We start from the raw sequence: 21221 nt of genomic DNA on the forward strand, positions 1-21221 counted from the left end.
TCCTCGCTTTTGCTCGAGCCTCTAATTTAATTATTCGAATTGCATAATTGATTAAAATTAAATAGGGAATTGTTTACAGCCTCCATTTTAGGTTTAATTTCAAACTTAGTCTTTTAATTTAGGAGAATTTTTTATTTGGTCATAGCTTATTATCTATGTTTTGTGAGTACTAAATAATGACGCGAAGTATGTGCAAGTATACACAATCGAACAAGTAATACAATGATGAGTATCGTCTCCACATGGATTGAAGGAAATTTATAAGTTTAATCAAAACTTTAGATGCTTATTTTGTCAGGGGGTTTCATTCGAGTTTTGTTTGGTTTATATATATATATATATATATATAATATATATATATATATATATATATATATATAATTTATGTGGTTATATTTTGACTTAGGTAGATATAGGTAGTGTGCGTTTACATATTATTAATTATATACTATGCATGATATTATATTTATGTACCTTACAATTGGTATACATGCATGTTTTATATTATATATATATATATATATATATATATATATATATATTATGTTGAGTATTTTATAAATAATATTAAATATATATATATATATATATATATAATATTTATTAAATGTTCTTCTTTATTTTAATTACAGGCCCAAATCAATTATAAGGGAAAATGGCCAAAACAGAGGCCCAACCGAAGTAAGCCCACTTGTACAAGTCCAAGACAACTAGGGTTTCCTCTCCTTTGTCCAGCGTCGCCAGGAGATCAAAGTCGTTGGATTAGGACTTTTCATATAACAGTCCAGATCAGATGTGTAACACCCATCTCCCGTATACTCATACATATACGAGGTACATATGTCACATCACTAATATTATTGTTCCTAATTCGAAATCCCGTAAAATTTTGTTTCATTTTATAAAACATTTAATTCACTTAAAAGAAAACACACATTAACGTAAATAGACGAACAAAAAGAGATGTTCAAACACCTCATCATTTTACAACAATTTAATCTAAATATTGTTCAGAGCGTTTTTACTAAACCCTATTACATGCCAATTAAAATATAACAAAAGTATACAGGTATGTCATACAGTTACTGATGAGGCGACTCTGTCTGGATGTCCAAAAATCTCCTTACTTAGTTGTATTCGACCTAAACGTGAAATAAACACATGTTAACTATTACTTAGTGAGGCATAATTAATCACAAGTAAAGTTCTAAACACAAGTTATTTTATTACACTTTACATTTCAATAAGTATTCTATGATTTGCATCATTAGTGCTAATATCTTCATTTATCAACCATCACTCAAATCTGTGTAGTTTGTATACCCATTACCAATATGAAAATCCACTTCTTTATTAAGAATTTCTTAGGTTTATACACATACATTTCCCATACGGAAATTCATACACTTAGTATGAATTTCTTATTATTTTAGCACACAAGGTGCTTAATATGGAAATTCATACACTTAGTATGAATTCCTTAGCATTTTAGCACACGAAGTGCCCTATACAAAAATTCATACAATTAGTATGATTCCTTATCATTTTAGCACACGAAGTGCCCTATATGGAAATTCATACACTTAGTATGATTTCCTTATCATTTTAGCACACGAAGTGCCCTGTATGGAAATTCATACCCTTAGTATGAATTCCTTATCATGTTAGTACACGAAGTGCCCTGTATGGAAATTCATACACTTAGTATGAATTCCTTATCATGTTAGCACACGAAGTGCCTTATATGGAAATTCATACACTTAGTATGAATTCCTTATCATGTTAGCACACGAAGTGCCCTATATTGAAATTCATACACTTTGTATGAATTCCTTATCATGTTAGCACACGAAGTGCCCTATATGGAAATTCATACACTTAGTATGAATTCCTTAGGATTTGGTAATCACCATACATACATCAATAATTCATACCATTATGACTATTATAGCATATACATACATAATTAAATACACTCACTTGGCTCGCCTTGCTTAGATATCCAAAATGGGAAGATAATTATCTGGAACTTGGCCCTTGCCTTTTGCCTTACTCGACTCGGTATCTATCGTACATTCATTAAATACATACATAATTTCATTAAAACCCATTTTCTAAAATCTCCTTTATTTCCCTTATCTCATTGTTTTAATCCCATCTAAACCTTCATTAAACTTCCATCATATACAAGGATTCAATAACCAGCAAAAATTGAAGGAATAAACCATTAAATTAAAAATTTACCTTTGAGCTATGAGGGAACTCTTCTACAGGAAAAGAGGAAGAAGAAGAAAGAGAACTTTTTAACAACCTAATTCACTTTTCTCCTTATCTTTAATACCAATTTAAAATACACTTTAATTTCTCTTTCATTTAAAAGACTAAAATTCCCTCTTAATAATCCATTGTCACAATTTAGTTTGAACCATTAATCCTAATCTTTCTCATCTTTCATTATTTAATAAAATAAATCCTCACATTTTTAATTATTTCATTATAGTCCCTAAATCATTATTTTAAGGCATTACAAGATGGTATATAGTTTAGGGTTTTCTAAACCCTAAATATATCCATACAGAACCGACTCCCAACCGTTGGATATGATTTTTGATCCAACGACCCAGCTTCAACCCGAGGACGCCAACCGTCGGATATCACCCGTGAGATTCATGTGCGTCGCTCCAGAACCCTTACGCGATCGGTGATCTGATCCCCACCACTACCGATCTCCTCTAGCAGTATCTCTGTCATAACAGTGGTAGATGACATAGGTCATTCTTGCCACAAAACTCCAACGAGATGGATGAATCATTATCAGCCCTTAGATCTTCCATGCAAACCGAAAACGAACAGAGAATGCTTTCCCCCTCATCATCCTAGCATGCAACCAAGAAAAAAAGAGATATAAGAACAACAACACAAACAAACAAAAGAGGATTTTTTTTATCAGTCGAACAACCAAAACAAGAAAAACAATAGCAACAAAAAAGGATCCTTTCGAGCAACCAAATACCAAAGGAAAAAAAAAAGGGAAAACCTTTTTTTCGAGAACCATAGCACCCAAAGAGGAAAAAAAAAGAAAAAACCATACCTTTACCACCAAGAAGCATTGTCGTTCCTTCGTCAGAGGGAAGAAAAATCCGTCCCCAACCAAAGCTAACCATTCTCCCCCAAGACAGAAACCTAAGGTGGATTTTGGGTTTCTAGTGGTGAAAGAAATTTCTTTTTGGGCTTAGGGTGTTCGGGGAGCACCGTTTAACCCCTCATTGGAGCCATTAGGTGGCGGCAGCCATGGTCGCTTTGTGGCCAAGGGAAGAAAATGAAAAGAGAGAGGGGGAGTGAAGAAGAGAAAGTGACATGGGGGGTTTGGCTGATAAATGAATTAGGGTTAGGAATTTTACTTAAAATACCCTATATAGTCGGTTGCCAAAACGACACCGTTTATAACCTGTGTCTAGGAGGGGCTTAATCGCACTAGAGCTCCCTCTAGTTTTAAGTTGTTATATTTTGGTCCTCACTTCGAGGTTTTATAAATTTCCAATATGATTCTTAAGTTTTAGAGGATTACATTTTGGTCATCATTACTCATCTGTTTGTATTTCTCATTATTTATACTTTTGGCACTTTATTTCCTAAACTTTCATTGTAGTCTCGTGTGATAATATTGGTTTTATTGCAGTCTCAGTGTCTAGTATGGTATAATGTTTGTATTTTTACCCTGATTATTATCATATTTTTTGTTAAGTTGTTAAAGTTTCTGTTCATTATTATTTAGCCCTTATTTTAGTAAGCATGTTTAGTTTCTGCAATTTATGTTTTGAGCAGATATGTTCCTCTTTTTATATTTGAGTCTTCTATCATATTTATTAATATTTAGGAACGGTAAACGTGCCTTAATCATTGTTATTCCTTTATTAAGTTTAGTTTAATATTATAAACCACCTTAATATGCCTAAATAAGGCGTAGGATTCACGCGTACTAATTTCTTGGATATGTAGATGTAATCTTCAAATTAGCTGTAAATATTTGTTCTTGCATGTTAACGTGTTTACGTACGTTTAAGTATGCGAATGTTTCACTTCTAAATTGCATGACATCATTTTCGCATGATATGTATGATATACTCATGAGCATAACTCGATTTAATCCAAATAATTGAATTAAGGGTAATGTCTTTTAATTTTAGGGTTGTCGTGAAGTGATTGTCTTAACGTATAAGAAAGTTACTTTCGATAATTTTAAAAGTAAAGTACATCCCATCAAGCAAAACCCTAAAATTTGACCACACCTAAAATTTGGAAATGCGAGAAAAAGAAATGTTCGTTTATTTAAATTCTTCGAGAAAAAATCATTAGAACTTATAAATGGTGATTTCGACGTCTTTAAATAATAGAACATCAGTCTTCTTTCTAAAAGGATTGGTAAATTTTAATTAATTGATTGTGTTTTATTATTTCATGCATTTGAATATTATAATGGAATTATAATATTTATTTATTTCGATTGGAGTAGAAATTGACTGCCTCAAGGTATGAGAGGTTGATTCTTCTCGATAGGAAATAATCAAATATTATTATGTTTTGTTCTAAAATTCAAAAAAAAAAAAAATTCGAATGGATCTTAAATTAAATTAAATTTGAACTTATAGATTTTATTGTAAAGGACAATTAATTAATCGACTAGGTACCGATTTAGGGCGATGTGGGGTGCTAATCCTTCCCCACGCGTAACCGACTCTCAAACTCAATTTTCTGGTACACAGACTGTAAAATTATTGTTTTATTTTAAATTAATACTTTTATTAAAATGAAAAATATGTTTTTGGGTGTCCAATCACACCCTAATCAAAGATTGGTGGTGACTCCTCGAACCACATTTTTTATTTTGATTTTTAAAAGGAAACACCCAAATTTTTCGAAGCAAGATTTTTTAAAATCACATTTTTAATTAAAAATACAAAAATTAAACATGTGGTGTGTTTAAAAAAAATAAAAAAAATTGTTTCGACAACTTGGCGACTCCGCTGGAGAATTGTTTTAGAGAGTCAGATTAATTATCTTTGCAAATAAAAATTACAAGATCTTTCTAATTGGTTTTTCATCCCTTGTCGGGTTTAAAATAAATTTTTGTTTGTAATTTGATTAACCACTAAATAGTTGTACTGGATTGTTTGCTAATATTATCATATTAATTAATTGTATTTTCTAGTGAAAATTACAAGTTTGTTCTAATTTGGTTTTTGATCCTTTGTGTGGTTTTTTGGATTTGAGTAATGAACTTTGTGTAATTGTGTGTTTTTCGCTTTTCCTCACACACTGTGCACTTACATTATCATAACATGAGCTAAAACCCCACTCTGTTTGATTTAAGTAGGAGTGAGAAACTACTCCCTCGTGTGGTTTTCACCTCTGTATGGGATAGTGAATAGCTCTTGGGGCTCACGTCTTATGGTCCTCATGATGGTGTTCAACTCCATATAGACATAAGGAGGTGTGTTCCCTCGAATTAAACTCAATCCGAAAGCATATGATGGGCCAGGATTGAGGGTCTGGTAGCCCAGGGGCACCGATAAGGATAATTTGAGAACCTTGTACTTTAGAGTCGAACCCAACATATAGTGAACCTAGAACACGAACCTAGTTAAACCCCAACCCAAACATTGAAGGTCTCGTGAGGAGAGTACAAAAGGAAAATCTTTTTTGAATCCTTTAATTTTTCTAGTTTAATTTTGTTTTTCGAGTAAATGTATACGAACTAAAGATCATGTGATTAGGCTTATTATTTTTGAATAAGCATGTGAACTAGATGGCATGAGGTTAGAATTTTTATGTTAAACAAAGCATGGGGGGTAGAAAGCATATTTGGGTATGATTTATTATACCATTTATGGGTAGTCAACCTGTGAGGGTAGGTCTTATTTGATACTTATAATACTTACTATCTTGTTGTTTATCTTATGTGTACTGACCCATTTTTGTTATGCGTCTATTTTATTTTGATTTTATTTTCTTGCATTTACATCGTCATGTCATCCAAAGGAGTTAATTCGCATGTGATTGGGTAAGTAAAAAGATTGTTCATAATGAGACAAGAAATTATTAGTCATGTAATCAAAACCAAGAGATCCAAAGATGTTCAAATGATCCATGAAGAAATTTGAAGATGGTTGAAGACTTCCTTTAAAGGTAACAAAGCCAAGATGCTTTCTCATGAGATGCAATCATATCAAGGACGAGAAAACCCTTCACGAAGGCATGAAGACCACTTGGCATTGGAAGTAAAAATGGAGATCTAGCAATTCAACCATAAATAATGTAAGGACATCAGGCGTCATCAAATGTGATAAAGTACACCGACAACTTTGGATGCAATATTAGATCACATGAAGAGTACTACTCAAGGAAATGAAGAAACAAAAAATCACAATTTTATTTTGACTACCTGGTGTAATGAAACCTTGTTGTCTAAATGAAGGTTGTTCTATGGTGGTCACTTATGGGATTAACACCTTTTGCATTTGCATTTTGCACCTACGTTTGCATTTGCATTTTGCACCTACGTTTGCATTCACACTACTTTAATTTAAGCATTATTACATGCATCAATCCTAGAGTATGGGGTAATTTATGGAAGATTTCGTGAAAAATTTTTTGAAGGTAAATTGAAGTCACCCTGTTCGTACCTAGAGAAGGAGTGAGAGCCATGAATATGAAGCTTGGGGCATGCGACTAAGAACTGTGGGGTACCAAAGAGCAAATTACAGAATATGATCATTTTGGGGGCATGGTCTTTTAATGATCAAATGGGGAATTGGATTGTAATAACCCTAAAAATATAGTCGAGCACCCAGATGAATAATAAGGGACATCCTAATTATGAAAAGATCATTTCTTCCACCATGAAGCTCTGTTGTACTTGCATTAAGAGCAATATCTTGTTTGAACTTGTTTTTGTTCTATATTTTTCTTAAATATTTTGTTAAGTTAATTGATGATTGAACTTATGTTACCTTCAAATGTTGTGAACAACTTGACAAGTTTTAATAATTTAGTTCTTTTAATCATTTGAATTAAAAGCTCTCTTGAGAATTAAGATTATGGTCTCTAGGCAAGTGACAAGATTTGAACCATCGTAAAACAAAAACCCTTAACCTTACTCAAGAAGGATGATTCTAAACTTTACAGATGGAATAGTCTTGGTATTCAAGTATGTAGGGTTATGGAAAAAATGGGGCATCTTGCACATGAGACTGCTAAGCTGATTGGTTTCCACATCTATTAATGATGTTTGATGATGATTCTAAACTTTACAGATGGAATAGTCAAGTAAATGAATCTAGTTTAGGTTAGTTGCTTGGAAATTGAACTCTAAGGATGAGATTTTTTGACTTTCAACAACACCTGGACTATAACAGGTTCTTCTTGACAAGCTTAAGAAATTGAATCCATATGCCCAGAATATAATTATATGTATAAAATCAAGCTTGAGCTATCCCTCTAGAGCAATTGGTTAAATGCTCCTGCTTTATAGATAAATTCAGGTAGCCAAATAAAAGCAATTATAAAATATATATGTAAAATAAATTTGAATTCAAATAGCCAAACTATGTAAAATTAAATCAAATTTACTAAATAAGGAGTTTTGGTGAAGATGGACTAAGGGAGTCGAGGAACACATGTTATAGTCAATTTCACACGAGCACTCAAGAATTTCATTTTTAGACTGATATTTCTACACTGCCTTTGTTAAAGGATTCTACGAAGCTTGAACAAATAGAAGATTTCAGAGAACTGAAATAGAAGTGTTCTAAAAGGTTTAGCAATTGATTATGCTAGTTAAGACATTTTGTTTACACCCAATTAAATGCCAAGCCAGAAATGAGGGGCTTCAATAACGTTCCAAAGAGCAGGGACAAGAAGAAGGACTTGATAACTGAAACCTTAAAAAATAGGAAGCCATCTTGAAACAAATCCATAATCCTGACACTTGTCAATGAGCTATAAGTTTGAAGGATTAAGAGAGTAACTAATTCTTTGATATCCGATAAACTCTTATTTTATGATTGTCTCAATTATGAAACCCAAAAAAGGGCAAACTTGTTTGTTAATCATTTTTCAAATTTTTTTAAAATTTTGAAAATAAAACGAAGAAGAAAAACATTTTCGAACAAGACGATCTCTCTGGAGTAGATCTTGGTAATTGACACGTGTCTCTCAAACACAGAGCTCATGCTTAGAATCAATGTTGGAGCAAGAAATGATAAATGTTGGGGCATTTTTTAAGGTCTATATCATCCAAAAATGATAAATGTTTGGGAAGTTTTGAAGGCCCATATGATCGAGGAATACAATATCATGAAATTGAGCAAACATTTATTTTCAATGAGACAGAAATGTGTGAAGAATGAAAATGGTGAAACAGGGACAATTGAGCTTACTATATATGATTGTTTTGTCCATCATCATAACATACAGATGTATTATTATGGTGATTTCCCATGCATTAATATTGGAAAGCCAAAGTATCCCAGTTATATTCCCACTGAGCTTTGTTTTTTGGTGTCCATTGCAATGCTATAAAAAAGCTATGAACACCATGCAAAGAGCTTCCCTGGTTGAAAAATCTAGGCAGAAGCCACAAAAAATGATTAACAAGTTGTCAAATGTTTTATGAATTAGTAACTATGGCACTGAACCAATGTTGTAGTCATGTGGTGTTTCCATAAATTCTAATTTTACCCAAGATGAAAGTTGTCTTCTACAACCCCTGAGGTTAAAAATAAGGAATGGTGAAGATTTCTTTCCACATAATGGGTGATTTTTAGTACAATCGTTTTCACACTAGTCACCTAGATAATAGTTTTCAAGGTGAATTTGTTATTATTGGTGGAAATTAACCCGAATTCCAGAACAGCCAAAAGATGTGCAGGATTGCCGCTTGCCATTGCAACAGTTGCTAGGGCGTTGCAAAAACAAAGTTTATTTATTTGGAATGAGGCTTTACGACAACTACAACGGCCTTACTCAGAAAACTCGAGTGAGATATCTGTTGAGATATATTCTGCTATTGAATTGAGTGTCAATCATTTACGGGGTGAAGACCTCAAGCAAGTTTTCATGCTTTGCAGTCTATTGCGTCGTAACACTACAGTTGAATACTTGTTGAGATATACAATTGGTTTGGGTTTAATTAAGGGAATCGACACCCTGAAAGAAGGACGTGATGTGTTGTTAAGAATGATGAGTACCCTGAAAGCATCTTGTTTGTTGCTCGATCATAACAACAATGATCAATTCTTTGATGTGTATGATCTTACTTATATTGTGGCAAAATCAATGGCTTCCAAGGACAAGCAGGTGTTTGCCTTAAAAGGAGATGATTTTCTGACGGATTGGCCAAATGAAGAGTCAATGAAAAAGTGCAACAAGATTTGTTTGCAATATCCTACTCTCAACAGGCTTCCTGACCAGTTAAATTGTCCACAGCTTTCTCTTTTCCTTTTGTTTAGCAAGGATCTTTCCCTGACGTTTTCGGATGACTTCTTCAAGAAAACAACAAATCTTAAAGTCTTAGATTTGACTAGAATGCAATTTTCTTCTTTACCTTCATCGATTTATCTACTGACAAGCCTCAACACATTGTGCCTAGATCAATGCAAGCTGGGAGATAAAATTACCGTTATTGGATAGCTCAACAGCTTGGAAATGCTTAGCCTTTTGGAATCTGATATTAGATTTCTACCAAAAGAAATTGGGCAACTGGTGAAGCTAAAGTTGTTAGACGTGAGTCGTTGTGCTATGCTCAAAACAATTGCAGAAGACGTGTTGTCAAGCTTGTCAAAATTAGAAGAATTATATATGGGTAGGGCTTCTATTCAATGGGGACAAAGCAGTGCCACTCTTGCGGATTACATGCACTGTCTCGTTTGTCCACTTTAGAAGTTCAAATCCCAGATGATAAGGCGGCACCACACGACTTCTTTCAAGAGTTGCAGAAATTGGAAAGATACAAGATTTTCATAGGAAATGAATGGAAGTGGGAGCGGTTTCGCAGCTACCGATATTCAAGAACCCTAAAACTGAAGCTAAACACAGGCATGCATGATTTGGATCTTGGAATTAAGAAGTTGTTGAAAAAAACTGAAGATTTACATTTGGATGAACTCAAAGGTGTGAAGATTGCATTGAGGGAGTTAATAGATGAGGAAAGCATATCGCAGTTGAAGAATCTACATATCCAAAATGGTTTAGATACTGAATACATTATCAATGATGAATGTGAGTTTCCTCAATTACAGTCTCTGACACTGCATGATCTTCCTAAGCTCATTAGCTTTTGCCCTCAACACGAAACCGGTGCTACCAGCTCATTACCTCAACATGAGTTGCCACTTTTCAATGAAAAGGTATTTACAATTCAATGTCTTTTAAAATTTTATTTCAAATATTTCCTGAAATCATTTGTATGGTTGTAGATATCGTTCCTTTACTTGGAGAATTTGTGGCTTAAATCGATTAATGTTACGAGGGTATGGCACAATCAGCTTTCAAGTATATCTTTATGCACTTATGAGAAGTTAAAAACATTGAAAATCGAGGGTTGTGGAAGCTTAAAACACCTATTCTCATTTACTATGGCTAAATGTCTAGTGCATCTCACAGACTTTGAGATAACTGGGTGCTACTGCTTAAGAGAGATCATTTTCATGGAGGAAATAGAAGAAGAAACCCAGGCTGCTATAACTTTATCATTATTTCCTCAGTTAATGTCTTTAAAGCTAAAGGATCTTCAGCATCTGACTATCAAATTCAAGTTATTGAATTTCCAGCCATGAAGTCACTGACGGTAGACAACTGTCCCGAATTGAAAGGTTTCATAAACAGATCTTCAATGGAAGGCAACCGACGCATCTGTAGTCAAGTTTTGTTCGTCAATAAGGTAGCTTAATTATTGGTTTTAGCATTCTTATATTCTTAATTTTAACACATTATCAAATATAATTAAAACATTTTTATTTATTATAATATATAAAATTTAAGTTAAATATAAAATATAAATAAATATAACAAAATATTTAATACATAATTGAAGATCCGAACCACAAAATGATTTCCACGAAATCTGTACCCCAAATTATTAAAAATTTATATCAAAATTTGTTCCTTCAACTCTTTTTATATATATATGCAATTGCAAACACACTCTCACTCATAGATGTATTTGTAGCGCTAGCTTCTAATTTCATTATATTGGCATGATGAGTGCAGGTTGCATTTTCCAGTTTGGAGGAAATTAGTATTTTCTACTTGAGAAAGTTGAAGATGATATGGGAGAACCCACTTCCACCAAATTCATTTCCCAAACTAAGAGAAATCAGAATTATAGAATTACCAAACTTGAAATATATTTGGAAAAACGGTCCCAAAGACATTTTTTTCATTTAAAAATCTACGTGGAATATATGTTTGTCGTTGTCGGAGTCTGAAGAATGTATTTCCAGTCTCAGTAGCCAGAGATCTCCCACAACTCAGTAATCTTAGTATAGTCCTATGTGGAGTTGAGGATATTGTTTCTAAAGTAGAGGAAGAATCAGATTCCGGAACCACCGTCACTTTCGAGTTTGATCACCTGTCTTCCCTTAGGCTATGTGGGCTACCAGAATGCAAATGTTTCTACCCAGGTAGGCATTGTTGGATCATAAACTTGATCCATTATGGGAGCCTAAACCCAAACCCAAACTAAATTGATGTCATTACTTACATCATTTAATTAAAGATGTCATTGCTTACATCATTTAATTAATGATGTCATTGCTTACATCAATTTAGTTAGGTGAGAGTTAGATATTTGTTGAATTTGTAATGGTTTAAATTAGTTTATTTGTGTGGTGTAGGATTGTTCTTGAGTAGTATAAATACCCCTTCCCATTTTAGTTTTAAGCATCAAGAAAAATTAAGAGCTTCTAAGTGAGTGAAGAAGCAAAGTCTTATAAGAGTGAGTTGTAGTTCTTGTTTTTGAGTGAGAGTACTCTTGTAATATTTGTTTGAGTTTCAATAAAAGTTGTTTGTGTGAGTGTTTTATTTCCAACAAAGTGGCATCAGAGCGAGTTGGAAAGATCGAAGGTCTCGACGAGAGGAATACGACGCCGCCAGAATTTTCTCAATCTGAGTTCTGACGCACCGCCACGCACCGCTGGAAGACTGCTGCCAGAAAATCGAGTTGACTCACCGAGTTGAGCCGATTCAGCCGAGTTGGAGCCCTTGACCGAGTTGTCCAAGTCCCTCCAAAGTTTTTTTTTTCATCGTTTCGGATTCATCCGTGCAATCGGATTTTACAAAATCTCATTATATTGAGAGATATGGCAAATGGTATGGCACCATTCCAAGTTCCGACACTCAACAACAACAACTACGACAATTGGAGTATCAAAATGAAGGCACTTCTTGGATCACAAGATGTGTGGGATATCATAGAGAAAGGCTATAATGAGCCTGCGGATGATGATGTTTTTGCTACTCTTACACCAGATCAAAAGACAACTTTGAAGGATTCAAGAAAGAGAGACAAGAAGGCTCTCTACCTCATCTATCAAGCATTAGATGATGATGGTTTTGAAAAGATTTCAAGTGCAAGCTCTAGCAAGGAAGCGTGGGAGAAGCTGCAAACCTCTTACAAGGATCCGAGCAAGTGAAGAAGGTTGTCTCCAAACATTAAGAGGTGAATTCGAATCCTTAAACATGAAAGCATCTGAGTCTATTTCAGATTATTTCTCAAGAGTAGTAGCTGTTTCTAATCAATTAAAAAGAAATGGTGAAAAGTTAGACGATGTGAGGATAATAGAGAAGATACTCCGTTCGTTGGATCCCAAATTTGAGCACATCGTCGTGACGATTGAAGAAACTAAAGACTTGGAAGAAATGAAGATCGAACAGCTCCAAGGATCATTGCAAGCATACGAAGAGAAGCATAAAAAGAAGCATGAGTTTACTGAGCAACTCCTCAAGCTGCAACTCAAGGATATGCATGAGAGCCAACGCAATGATAGAAACCAACGTGGCCAAGGCAGAGGTAGAGGCCATGGACGAGGTGGAAGTCGAGGTCGTGGACGAGGCTGGAATTACAACAATAACAATTCCAACAATAACTATGAGAAAGGAGAAAGCTCAACACGAGGTCGTGGAAGAATTAATCCAAACTCAAAGTATGACAAATCTCAAATTCGATGTTATAATTGTCAAAAATTTGGGCATTATGCTTCAGAATGTAGAGCTCCCAACAACAAAATTGAGGAGAAGGCCAATTACGTGGAGGAAAAGACAGATGGCAAAGAAACTCTTCTTCTAGCACGAAAGGAAACTGATGGTGGCCAAGCAAATTCCTGGTATCTTGACAGTGGTGCAAGCAATCACATGTGTGGAAGGAAAGACATGTTTGTGGAGCTAGACGAGTCAGTAAGTGGAAATGTTTCGTTTGGAGATGATTCCACAATAACAGTGAAAGGGAGAGGTAACATTCTTATCCGTTTGAAAGATGGGAGACATCAATTTATTTCAAATGTCTACTATGTGCCCAATATGAAAAGTAACATTTTAAGTTTAGGGCAACTGGTAGAGAAAGGTTATGATATTCATATAATAATTATAATCTTTCTATAAAGATGATAAGAATAACTTCATTGCTAAAGTGCCGATGTCAAAGAATAGAATGTTCTTGATCAACATACAAAATGATGTTGCAAAGTGCCTGAAAGCTTGCTACAAAGATGCATCATGGCTTGGCATCTTCGATTTGGGCATCTCAATTTTGGAGGTCTAGAGCTATTATCTAAGAAGGAGATGGTGAAAGGACTACCTCACATCAACCATCCTGACCAGCTCTGTGAAGGGTGTCTAGTCGGGAAACAATTCAGGAAAAGCTTTCCAAAGGAGTCAGAGACAAGAGCTAAGAAGCCACTTGAGCTCATCCATACCGATGTGTGTGGACCGATCAAGCCAAGCTCTCTTGGTAACAATAACTATTTTCTTCTCTTCATTGATGATTTTCAAGAAAAACCTGGGTATATTTCTTGAAACAGAAGTCAGAAGTTTTTGAAGTCTTCAAGAAGTTCAAAGCAGCAGTGGAGAGAGAAAGCGGTAGAAAGATCAAAGCCATGAGATCCGATCGAGGTGGAGAATTTACTTCCAGGGAGTTTCAAGAGTTCTGTGAAGCAAATGGAATTCGTCGACCAATGACAGTTCCTAGATCCCCCCAGCAAAATGGTGTGGCAGAAAGAAAGAATAGAACAATCCTCGACATGGCACGAAGCATGCTCAAAAGCAAGAAACTACCCAAAGAATTTTGGGCGGAAGCAGTATCGTGTGCAGTCTACTTGTCAAATCGATCTCCAACAAGAAGTGTATGGGGAAAGACACCGCAAGAGGCATGGAGTGGAAGAAAGCCTGGTATTTCCCACTTGAGAACCTTTGGAAGTATAGCCCATGTTCACATACCAGACGAGAGAAGAACGAAGCTTGATGATAAAAGCGAGAGTTTTATCTTCATCGGCTATGATGCTAATTCGAAGGGCTACAAGTTGTACAATCCAGACAATAAGAAGTTTGTGATTAGTCGAGATGTGGTCTTCAACGAAGAAGAAGAATGGGATTTTAACTCTCATACAGATGACTTCAATTTCTTTCCTCAGTTTGAAGAAGATGAGCAGACAATGAGGGAGCAACTAGATGAATCTCAACAAGAGCTTGCAACTCCACCCACTTCACCAACATCAACCACTCAAGGAGACTCATCACCTTCATCATCGTCAAGTGGGAGTCAAAGTGAAAGAGTTGTGCCTTTCAATCTCTCCTTTGGCATTTTGCTTTGTTTTGTACACCCATTTGACACCTATCGCCTTATGTCCCTTGGGAAGTGAGGTAAGTTCCCATGTGTCATTCTTCTCGATGGCCTTGATTTCTTCGTCCATCGCATCTCTCCATTTCTTTTCTTGTACCGCTTCTTGAAAGCTCACTGGTTCACAATCGGCAAACAAACAAAATAATGTAAGATTATCTTGTCGTTCAGTTACCTCATAGAGATCTCTAAGCCTTAGAGATCTCTATGAGGTAACTGAACGACAAGATAATCTTACATTATTTTGTTTGTTTGCCGATTGTGAACCAGTGAGCTTTCAAGAAGCGGTACAAGAAAAGAAATGGAGAGATGCGATGGACGAAGAAATCAAGGCCATCGAGAAGAATGACACATGGGAACTTACCTCACTTCCCAAGGGACATAAGGCGATAGGTGTCAAATGGGTGTACAAAACAAAGCAAAATGCCAAAGGAGAGATTGAAAGGCACAAGGCGAGGCTAGTTACTAAAGGCTATAGTCAAAAGGCTGGAATTGACTATGATGAGGTATTTGCTCCTGTTGCTCGATTGGAGACTATCAGACTAATCATTTCTTTGGCAGCTCAAAACAAGTGGAAGATACAACAGATGGATGTAAAGTCCGCCTTCCTAAATGGAGTTCTTGAAGAGGAACTTTACATTCAGCAACCATCAGGCTATGAAGTCAAAGGGCATGAAGACAAGGTGTTGAAGTTGAAGAAGGCTCTTTACGGGCTAAAACAAGCACCAAGGGCATGGAATAGCCGAATCGACAAGTACTTCCAAGAGAATGACTTCAACAAATGTCCCTACGAGCATGCTCTATATATCAAGATCAAAGATGAAGATATTTTGATCGTGTGCCTCTACGTGGACGATTTGATCTTCACTGGAAGCAACCCAAGCATGTTTAATGAATTCAAGGATGTGATGATGAAAGAATTCGAGATGACAGACATGGGGCTCATGGCGTACTACCTTGGCATTGAAGTTAAGCAACAAAATGATGGAATTTTCATTTCACAGGAAAGCTATGCAAAGGAGATACTGAAGAAGTTCAAGATGGAGAACTGTAAGCCAATAAGCACACCGGCAGAATACAGGATCAAGATGACCAAACATGAAGAAGGCGAAAGTGTAGATCCAACATTCTTCAAAACTTTGGTAGGAAGTCTACGCTATCTAACTTGCACGAGACCCGATATTCTTCACGCAGTTGGATTGGTTAGTCGCTACATGGAATCCCCAACAACCACCCATTTTAAAGCCGCAAAGAGAATTCTTCGCTATCTAAAAGGTACAATTGACTTTGGCTTGTTCTATTCAGTTTCTAATGATTACAAGCTTGTTGGATACAGCGACAGTGATTGGGGTGGAGACATAGATAATCGAAGGAGCACTACTGGATTCGTATTTTTCATGGGAGATATTGCATTCACATGGATGTCAAAGAAACAACCGATTGTCACATTATCCACTTGTGAAGCGGAATATGTTGCTGCTACCTCATGTGTTTGTCATGCAATTTGGCTTAGAAATCTATTGAAGGAGATTGGTTTGATACAAGAAGAGCCTACCAAGGTTTGTGTCGACAACAAGTCAGCCATTGCCTTAGCAAAGAATCCAGTATTCCATGATCGAAGCAAGCACATTGATATTCGCTACCACTATATAAGGGAGTGTGTTGCAAGAAAAGATGTGGAAGTTGAATATGTGAAGTCACAAGATCAAGTTGCTGATATATTTTTACCAAGCCACTGACCAGCGAAGACTTCTTAAGATTAAGGAACCTACTAGGGGTCACGAGATCAAGTTTAAGGGAGGGTGTTGGATCATAAACTTGATCCATTATGGGAGCCTAAACCCAAACCCAAACTAAATTGATGTCATTACTTACATCATTTAATTAAAGATGTCATTGCTTACATCATTTAATTAATGATGTCATTGCTTACATCAATTTAGTTAGGTGAGAGTTAGATATTTGTTGAATTTGTAATGGTTTAAATTAGTTTATTTGTGTGGTGTAGGATTGTTCTTGAGTAGTATAAATACCCCTTCCCATTTTAGTTTTAAGCATCAAGAAAAATTAAGAGCTTCTAAGTGAGTGAAGAAGCAAAGTCTTATAAGAGTGAGTTGTAGTTCTTGTTTTTTGAGTGAGAGTACTCTTGTAATATTTGTTTGAGTTTCAATAAAAGTTGTTTGTGTGAGTGTTTTATTTCCAACAGGCATACCACAAAGTGGCCAATGTTAAAAGAGTTAACAGCATACGAGTGTGGGGAAATGAAGATATTTGGCACACAACTCATCACTCACAACCAACAACTCGACTCCCAACCACCACTTTTCTTGGTTGAAAAGGTATAAACCCTCTCGCTCCCACTCTATATGTTCTGCTTTATTTTAATTAAAATATTAAATCCTAATATAGGAAGATGAACATAGTGACTCCAAAATTGTTTTTTGGTTGGTTTTCATGTCATCCCTAAACTACAACGTCTGGAAATCGGTGCTGATTACATTGCAATGATAAGTGGTGGTCAATTGCCAAACAACCTTTTCCATCAAATAAAAGCTTTATGGGTGCAACGCAGCAGTGATAAATCATTTAATGATTTCCAAATTTCTTTCCTTGAAAGATTCCACAAGCTAGAAGAGCATTGTATCGCTAGTTGTGAAATCAAAGAGTTATTCTATACTGAAGGAGATTCCGGTAATAAGGGGACGTATGATGGGACACTGTCAACAATTAGAAAAATAGAACTAACACATCTTCATAAACTAAAACAGTGAAACTGCAATGGATACATTCTGCTTACCAAATCTTGAGAAGATAGGACTGGAGTCATGTTCAGATTTGAAAAGTTTTTGCATGGGAAGTATTACTCTGCAATGCCCATCTTTGAAAATGATTGAAGTAGATGATTGTCCAAAGATGTACGCAATGGCATGTACAAGGGAGGTAGGTGGGGGAGAAAAGACACCCTTTTTCAATGATAAGGTCACTCTCATCTCTTCTCTTCTGTTTAGTCTTTTAATCACTATTTCAATTTCTAGATCTGCGTGTATTTATCATCACAAGCATACATGATTCATGCAATTAGCACCGTGGCTGCAGGTTTTGTGTGCCAATTTGGACTGGTTAAAGCTATCATCGACTAACATCCAGAAATTATGGCCAGATAAACCACACAGTGCCATATCCTCTAGTGTTCACAAGTTGCAAATCTTAATTGTGGAGGGTTGCCACAATTTGGAATATATATTTCCATCCTTTTCAATAAAAAAATTTGTGGTACTCGTTCAACTTAGCCTTGTCGATTGAGACGACTTAGAAGAAGTGATCTTTACAGATGAAGCGACAGCAGAAGAAGAGATAACTGAGGCTTACTGGTTCACTAAACTAGAAGTACTAGAACTCATTAGGCTTCCAAAATTGGCGACATTCTTCCATGGAGAAAACTCCGAGACTGATTCCCCAACCATCTTCAACCAAAAGGTGATTTTCTTCCTTCGCTTTTTTGTATCCTTTTCTATCCTCTACAGATTTTACTTTTCATATCATTTTTCCTTTCTTGTTGTATGGTTTTGTCTTGTTCATGTAGCATTCCAACTTATTTTTTAGTATTAATAACGTAAATAAAATCTGCAGGTTGTGTTCCCTAACTTGATCGATTTGACCATTCAAGGCATTGGGAAGTGCAGAAAGATATGGCACGATAAACCCACTATGAATTCATTTAAAGAATTGACCTTCCTCTGGGTGAAAGACTGTGAAAGACTTTCAAATATTTTACCTTTTCGAATGGTGAAAAGACTTGAAAAGCTAGAAACTCTGGCAATAGATGAATGTAAGTCGGTTGAAGAAATAATTGGACCTGATGACGATCACTTACGCAATTCCAATGAGTCACACGCAGTGACATCCGCCCAATCGGTCGAACTCAAATCAATCACCATGTTTGTGTTTCCTAACATAAGAGAGTTGTATCTTCGAGTGCTACCCAAGTTGAAGGGTTTCTACTCCAAGGTGCATACTACGGAATTGCCATCCTTAAAAATATTGGAGGTGAGTGACTGCAGCAAGGTAGAGAATTTGGCTAGGGAGTATATCAACTTTGGAGAAACACAAGGAGAGAGCCAACCTCTAATCTCTGTTCAAAAACTCCTGTTTTGGGTCACTGAGGTAACAGTTCACAAAACTAACTAAATAAAAGCACATAAACATTTATCTTCAACTGATATGCAGTTTACTGAGACTGAGTATACGCCTATCGGAACAAATTTGCATCTTTTATCTGTTTAGAAGATCTTCTTTTATTTAACATATATGTGTGTATTTCTTAATTTCTCAGGAAACATTTCCCAGTTTAGAAGAATTAATTTTTATTCAGAATGGCAATATGAAGGAGATATGGTGCAAACATTCCCCATCTTCTGTGTCATTCAAACATCTGACAACTCTAGAGGTATCAAAATGCCATGGATTCAGAAATTTAGTAACATTCACAGTGGCTAAAAGCATGGTGCAACTGAAAATAATGAGTGTTAGTGATTGCCAAATGATAGAAGAAATCATAGCTTCTACAACTGAAGAAGTCATGGATGGCATCATTTTCTCCCAACTCAAGTCTTTAGAACTTGATCGCCTTCCGATCCTATCAAGGTTCTGCACAGGGAATTATACCTTATTATTTCCTTCCTTGGAAGAAGTAATCATGAGACAATGTCCAAAGATGGAACTTTTCACAAAGGGAAAGTTAAGCGCACCAAAGCTGCATGGACTACAATCAACTAAAGGTGAATATGTAGGGCTCTGGGAAGGCGACCTTAATGCTGTCATTGAACAGTTGTTTGTAGAAAAGGTATGAATCATTTCAAAAAAAAAATAGTAAAACTTTATAAGATGAGAAGTTCTAATGTTCATCATATGGCTAAACAATTTAACATTTCTGAATAAAAATTATAGGATAAAATTGCAAATTGAGTTTATATATTTGATTTTACCAAATACATACTATGAAAACAATTACAGAGATTGGTGCATAATGTAGTTGATGAATAGTGAAACTTTTCACATCCATCAAAAAGTGAAACTTTTCTCCATGCATTCAAGACTATATATATTGTATGCAGGTATTCCCGGGCTTGGAGGATTTGGAGCTTTCTTCAATCAGCATTCAGCGAGCATGGAAACACAAGCTTCTGGCCACACATTCTTATGCCCAAAATTTAACATGCTTGACTATTAGGGGCTGTCATAATTTGACCTGCCTATTCTCGTCCTCTATGGTTAAAAGTTTTGTGCATCTCAAGAAGCTAACCGTCGAAAACTGTGAGAATGTGGAAAATGTGATCTTTTTGGAAGGATTAGCCAAAGAAGAAATGATGAACCAGAAGTTTCGTGTACTAGAATTCCTATTGCTCAAAGACCTTCCTAAACTGACTAGATTCTGCCATGGAAATTACTTTGAATTCCCCTTGTTGACAAGTCTTAGTATAGAAAGTTGTCCTACACTAGAACATTCGTCTCCAGTGCAAAAGGAATCAATTCGGAGATTCCCTCTCCGACTCTCTTCGATCAAAAGGTGATACTCCCTTACCTTTCTCTGTATCTTCTTTTTCCTTAAATATTTGATTGCCCTGTTCGTGTCGTGGATGCTGTTTTCTCTAGTAATTTTTAGTTGTAAATTCCATTGTTTTATACTCAGTTTCATTAATATTACCTCCGGTTATTGACACAATAAAGTGAATTTTGTAGGTGGCATTCCCTTGCTTAGATGAACTGACCATCATAGGTGAGGGAAACTGGAAAAAGATATGGCAGAAGCAGCCAACTAATTGCCTGAAGATTCATTTTTCAAATTACTAAATCTTCTGTAGGTGTTTGATTAAAAAGTAATAATAAGAATCTTTTGAATACTGTTTTCATTTATATATGAGAGGACGACTGGTGAAACCACAGTGGATGCAAATAATTGAATTTGTTGCTGTAAAACGAGTCCTTAAGCCTGTATTTTCCTAGACTAATTACGTCCGTTTACTTCATAGGCTGTTCACATTGAAGAGTTCCAGCTCAAGGATACTTACTAATGAGAGGCCATCATTGAAGAAGGTATGAGTATTGAAAATATCCTTGTTTTGGTAATGTATACGTAGTTACACAATCCATTCTTTCACGTTTCAATTTCAATATTATCTCGGTCCTTGCAGCCTGCAGGATGTCGACTTCTGAGGAAGAGACTGAGTTTTGGTTTCGGTTTCCCTGGAACTCTAAATCAGAAAGAAAGTAGTAAGTAGATCTTCTGCCGTTCAATTCTTAATCGGTATACTTTATCAGGGTGACGCAGTTT

The 21221-nt window shown here is 35.6% G+C and overlaps 2 protein-coding genes and 1 long non-coding RNA gene across 3 annotated transcripts; all 3 read left to right on the plus strand.

Moving 5' to 3' along the window:
- The first annotated feature begins 9878 nt into the window (after positions 1 to 9878).
- Positions 9879 to 10835, plus strand: LOC120170084. The gene is made up of 2 exons (XM_039178108.1): positions 9879 to 10406; positions 10476 to 10835. The coding sequence occupies exons 1-2, from the start codon at positions 9879 to 9881 to the stop codon at positions 10833 to 10835; spliced, it is 888 nt and encodes a 295-aa protein (XP_039034039.1).
- Positions 10836 to 10861: 26 nt separating this feature from the next.
- Positions 10862 to 11345, plus strand: LOC120170097. Its single transcript, XR_005520724.1, has 2 exons — positions 10862 to 10939; positions 11269 to 11345. It is a non-coding gene; the product is annotated as an uncharacterized LOC120170097 (long non-coding RNA).
- Positions 11346 to 17668: 6323 nt separating this feature from the next.
- On the plus strand, positions 17669 to 19106 carry LOC120170085. The gene is made up of 4 exons (XM_039178109.1): positions 17669 to 17830; positions 17926 to 17986; positions 18204 to 18367; positions 18521 to 19106. Exons 1-4 carry the CDS (start codon positions 17669 to 17671, stop codon positions 19076 to 19078), a joined length of 945 nt encoding a protein of 314 aa, XP_039034040.1. The 3' UTR covers positions 19079 to 19106.
- The last annotated feature ends 2115 nt before the right edge of the window (positions 19107 to 21221 follow it).

The sequence above is a fragment of the Hibiscus syriacus genome, unplaced genomic scaffold (assembly GCF_006381635.1).
Source record: "Hibiscus syriacus cultivar Baekdansim isolate YM2019G1 unplaced genomic scaffold, ASM638163v2 tig00111772_pilon, whole genome shotgun sequence".
Taxonomy (NCBI): domain Eukaryota; kingdom Viridiplantae; phylum Streptophyta; class Magnoliopsida; order Malvales; family Malvaceae; genus Hibiscus; species Hibiscus syriacus.

Coding starts and splice junctions, on each gene's coding strand:
- LOC120170085 (XM_039178109.1), top strand. CDS start 17,669: ATGGATACATTCTGCTTACCAAATCTTGAGAAGATAGGACTGGAGTCA. Junction 17,831..17,925: donor CAATGGCATGTACAAGGGAG/GTAGGTGGGGGA, acceptor TTCAATTTCTAG/ATCTGCGTGTATTTATCATC. Junction 18,368..18,520: donor CAACCATCTTCAACCAAAAG/GTGATTTTCTTC, acceptor TAAAATCTGCAG/GTTGTGTTCCCTAACTTGAT.
- LOC120170084 (XM_039178108.1), top strand. CDS start 9,879: ATGGGGACAAAGCAGTGCCACTCTTGCGGATTACATGCACTGTCTCGT. Junction 10,407..10,475: donor TGCCACTTTTCAATGAAAAG/GTATTTACAATT, acceptor GTATGGTTGTAG/ATATCGTTCCTTTACTTGGA.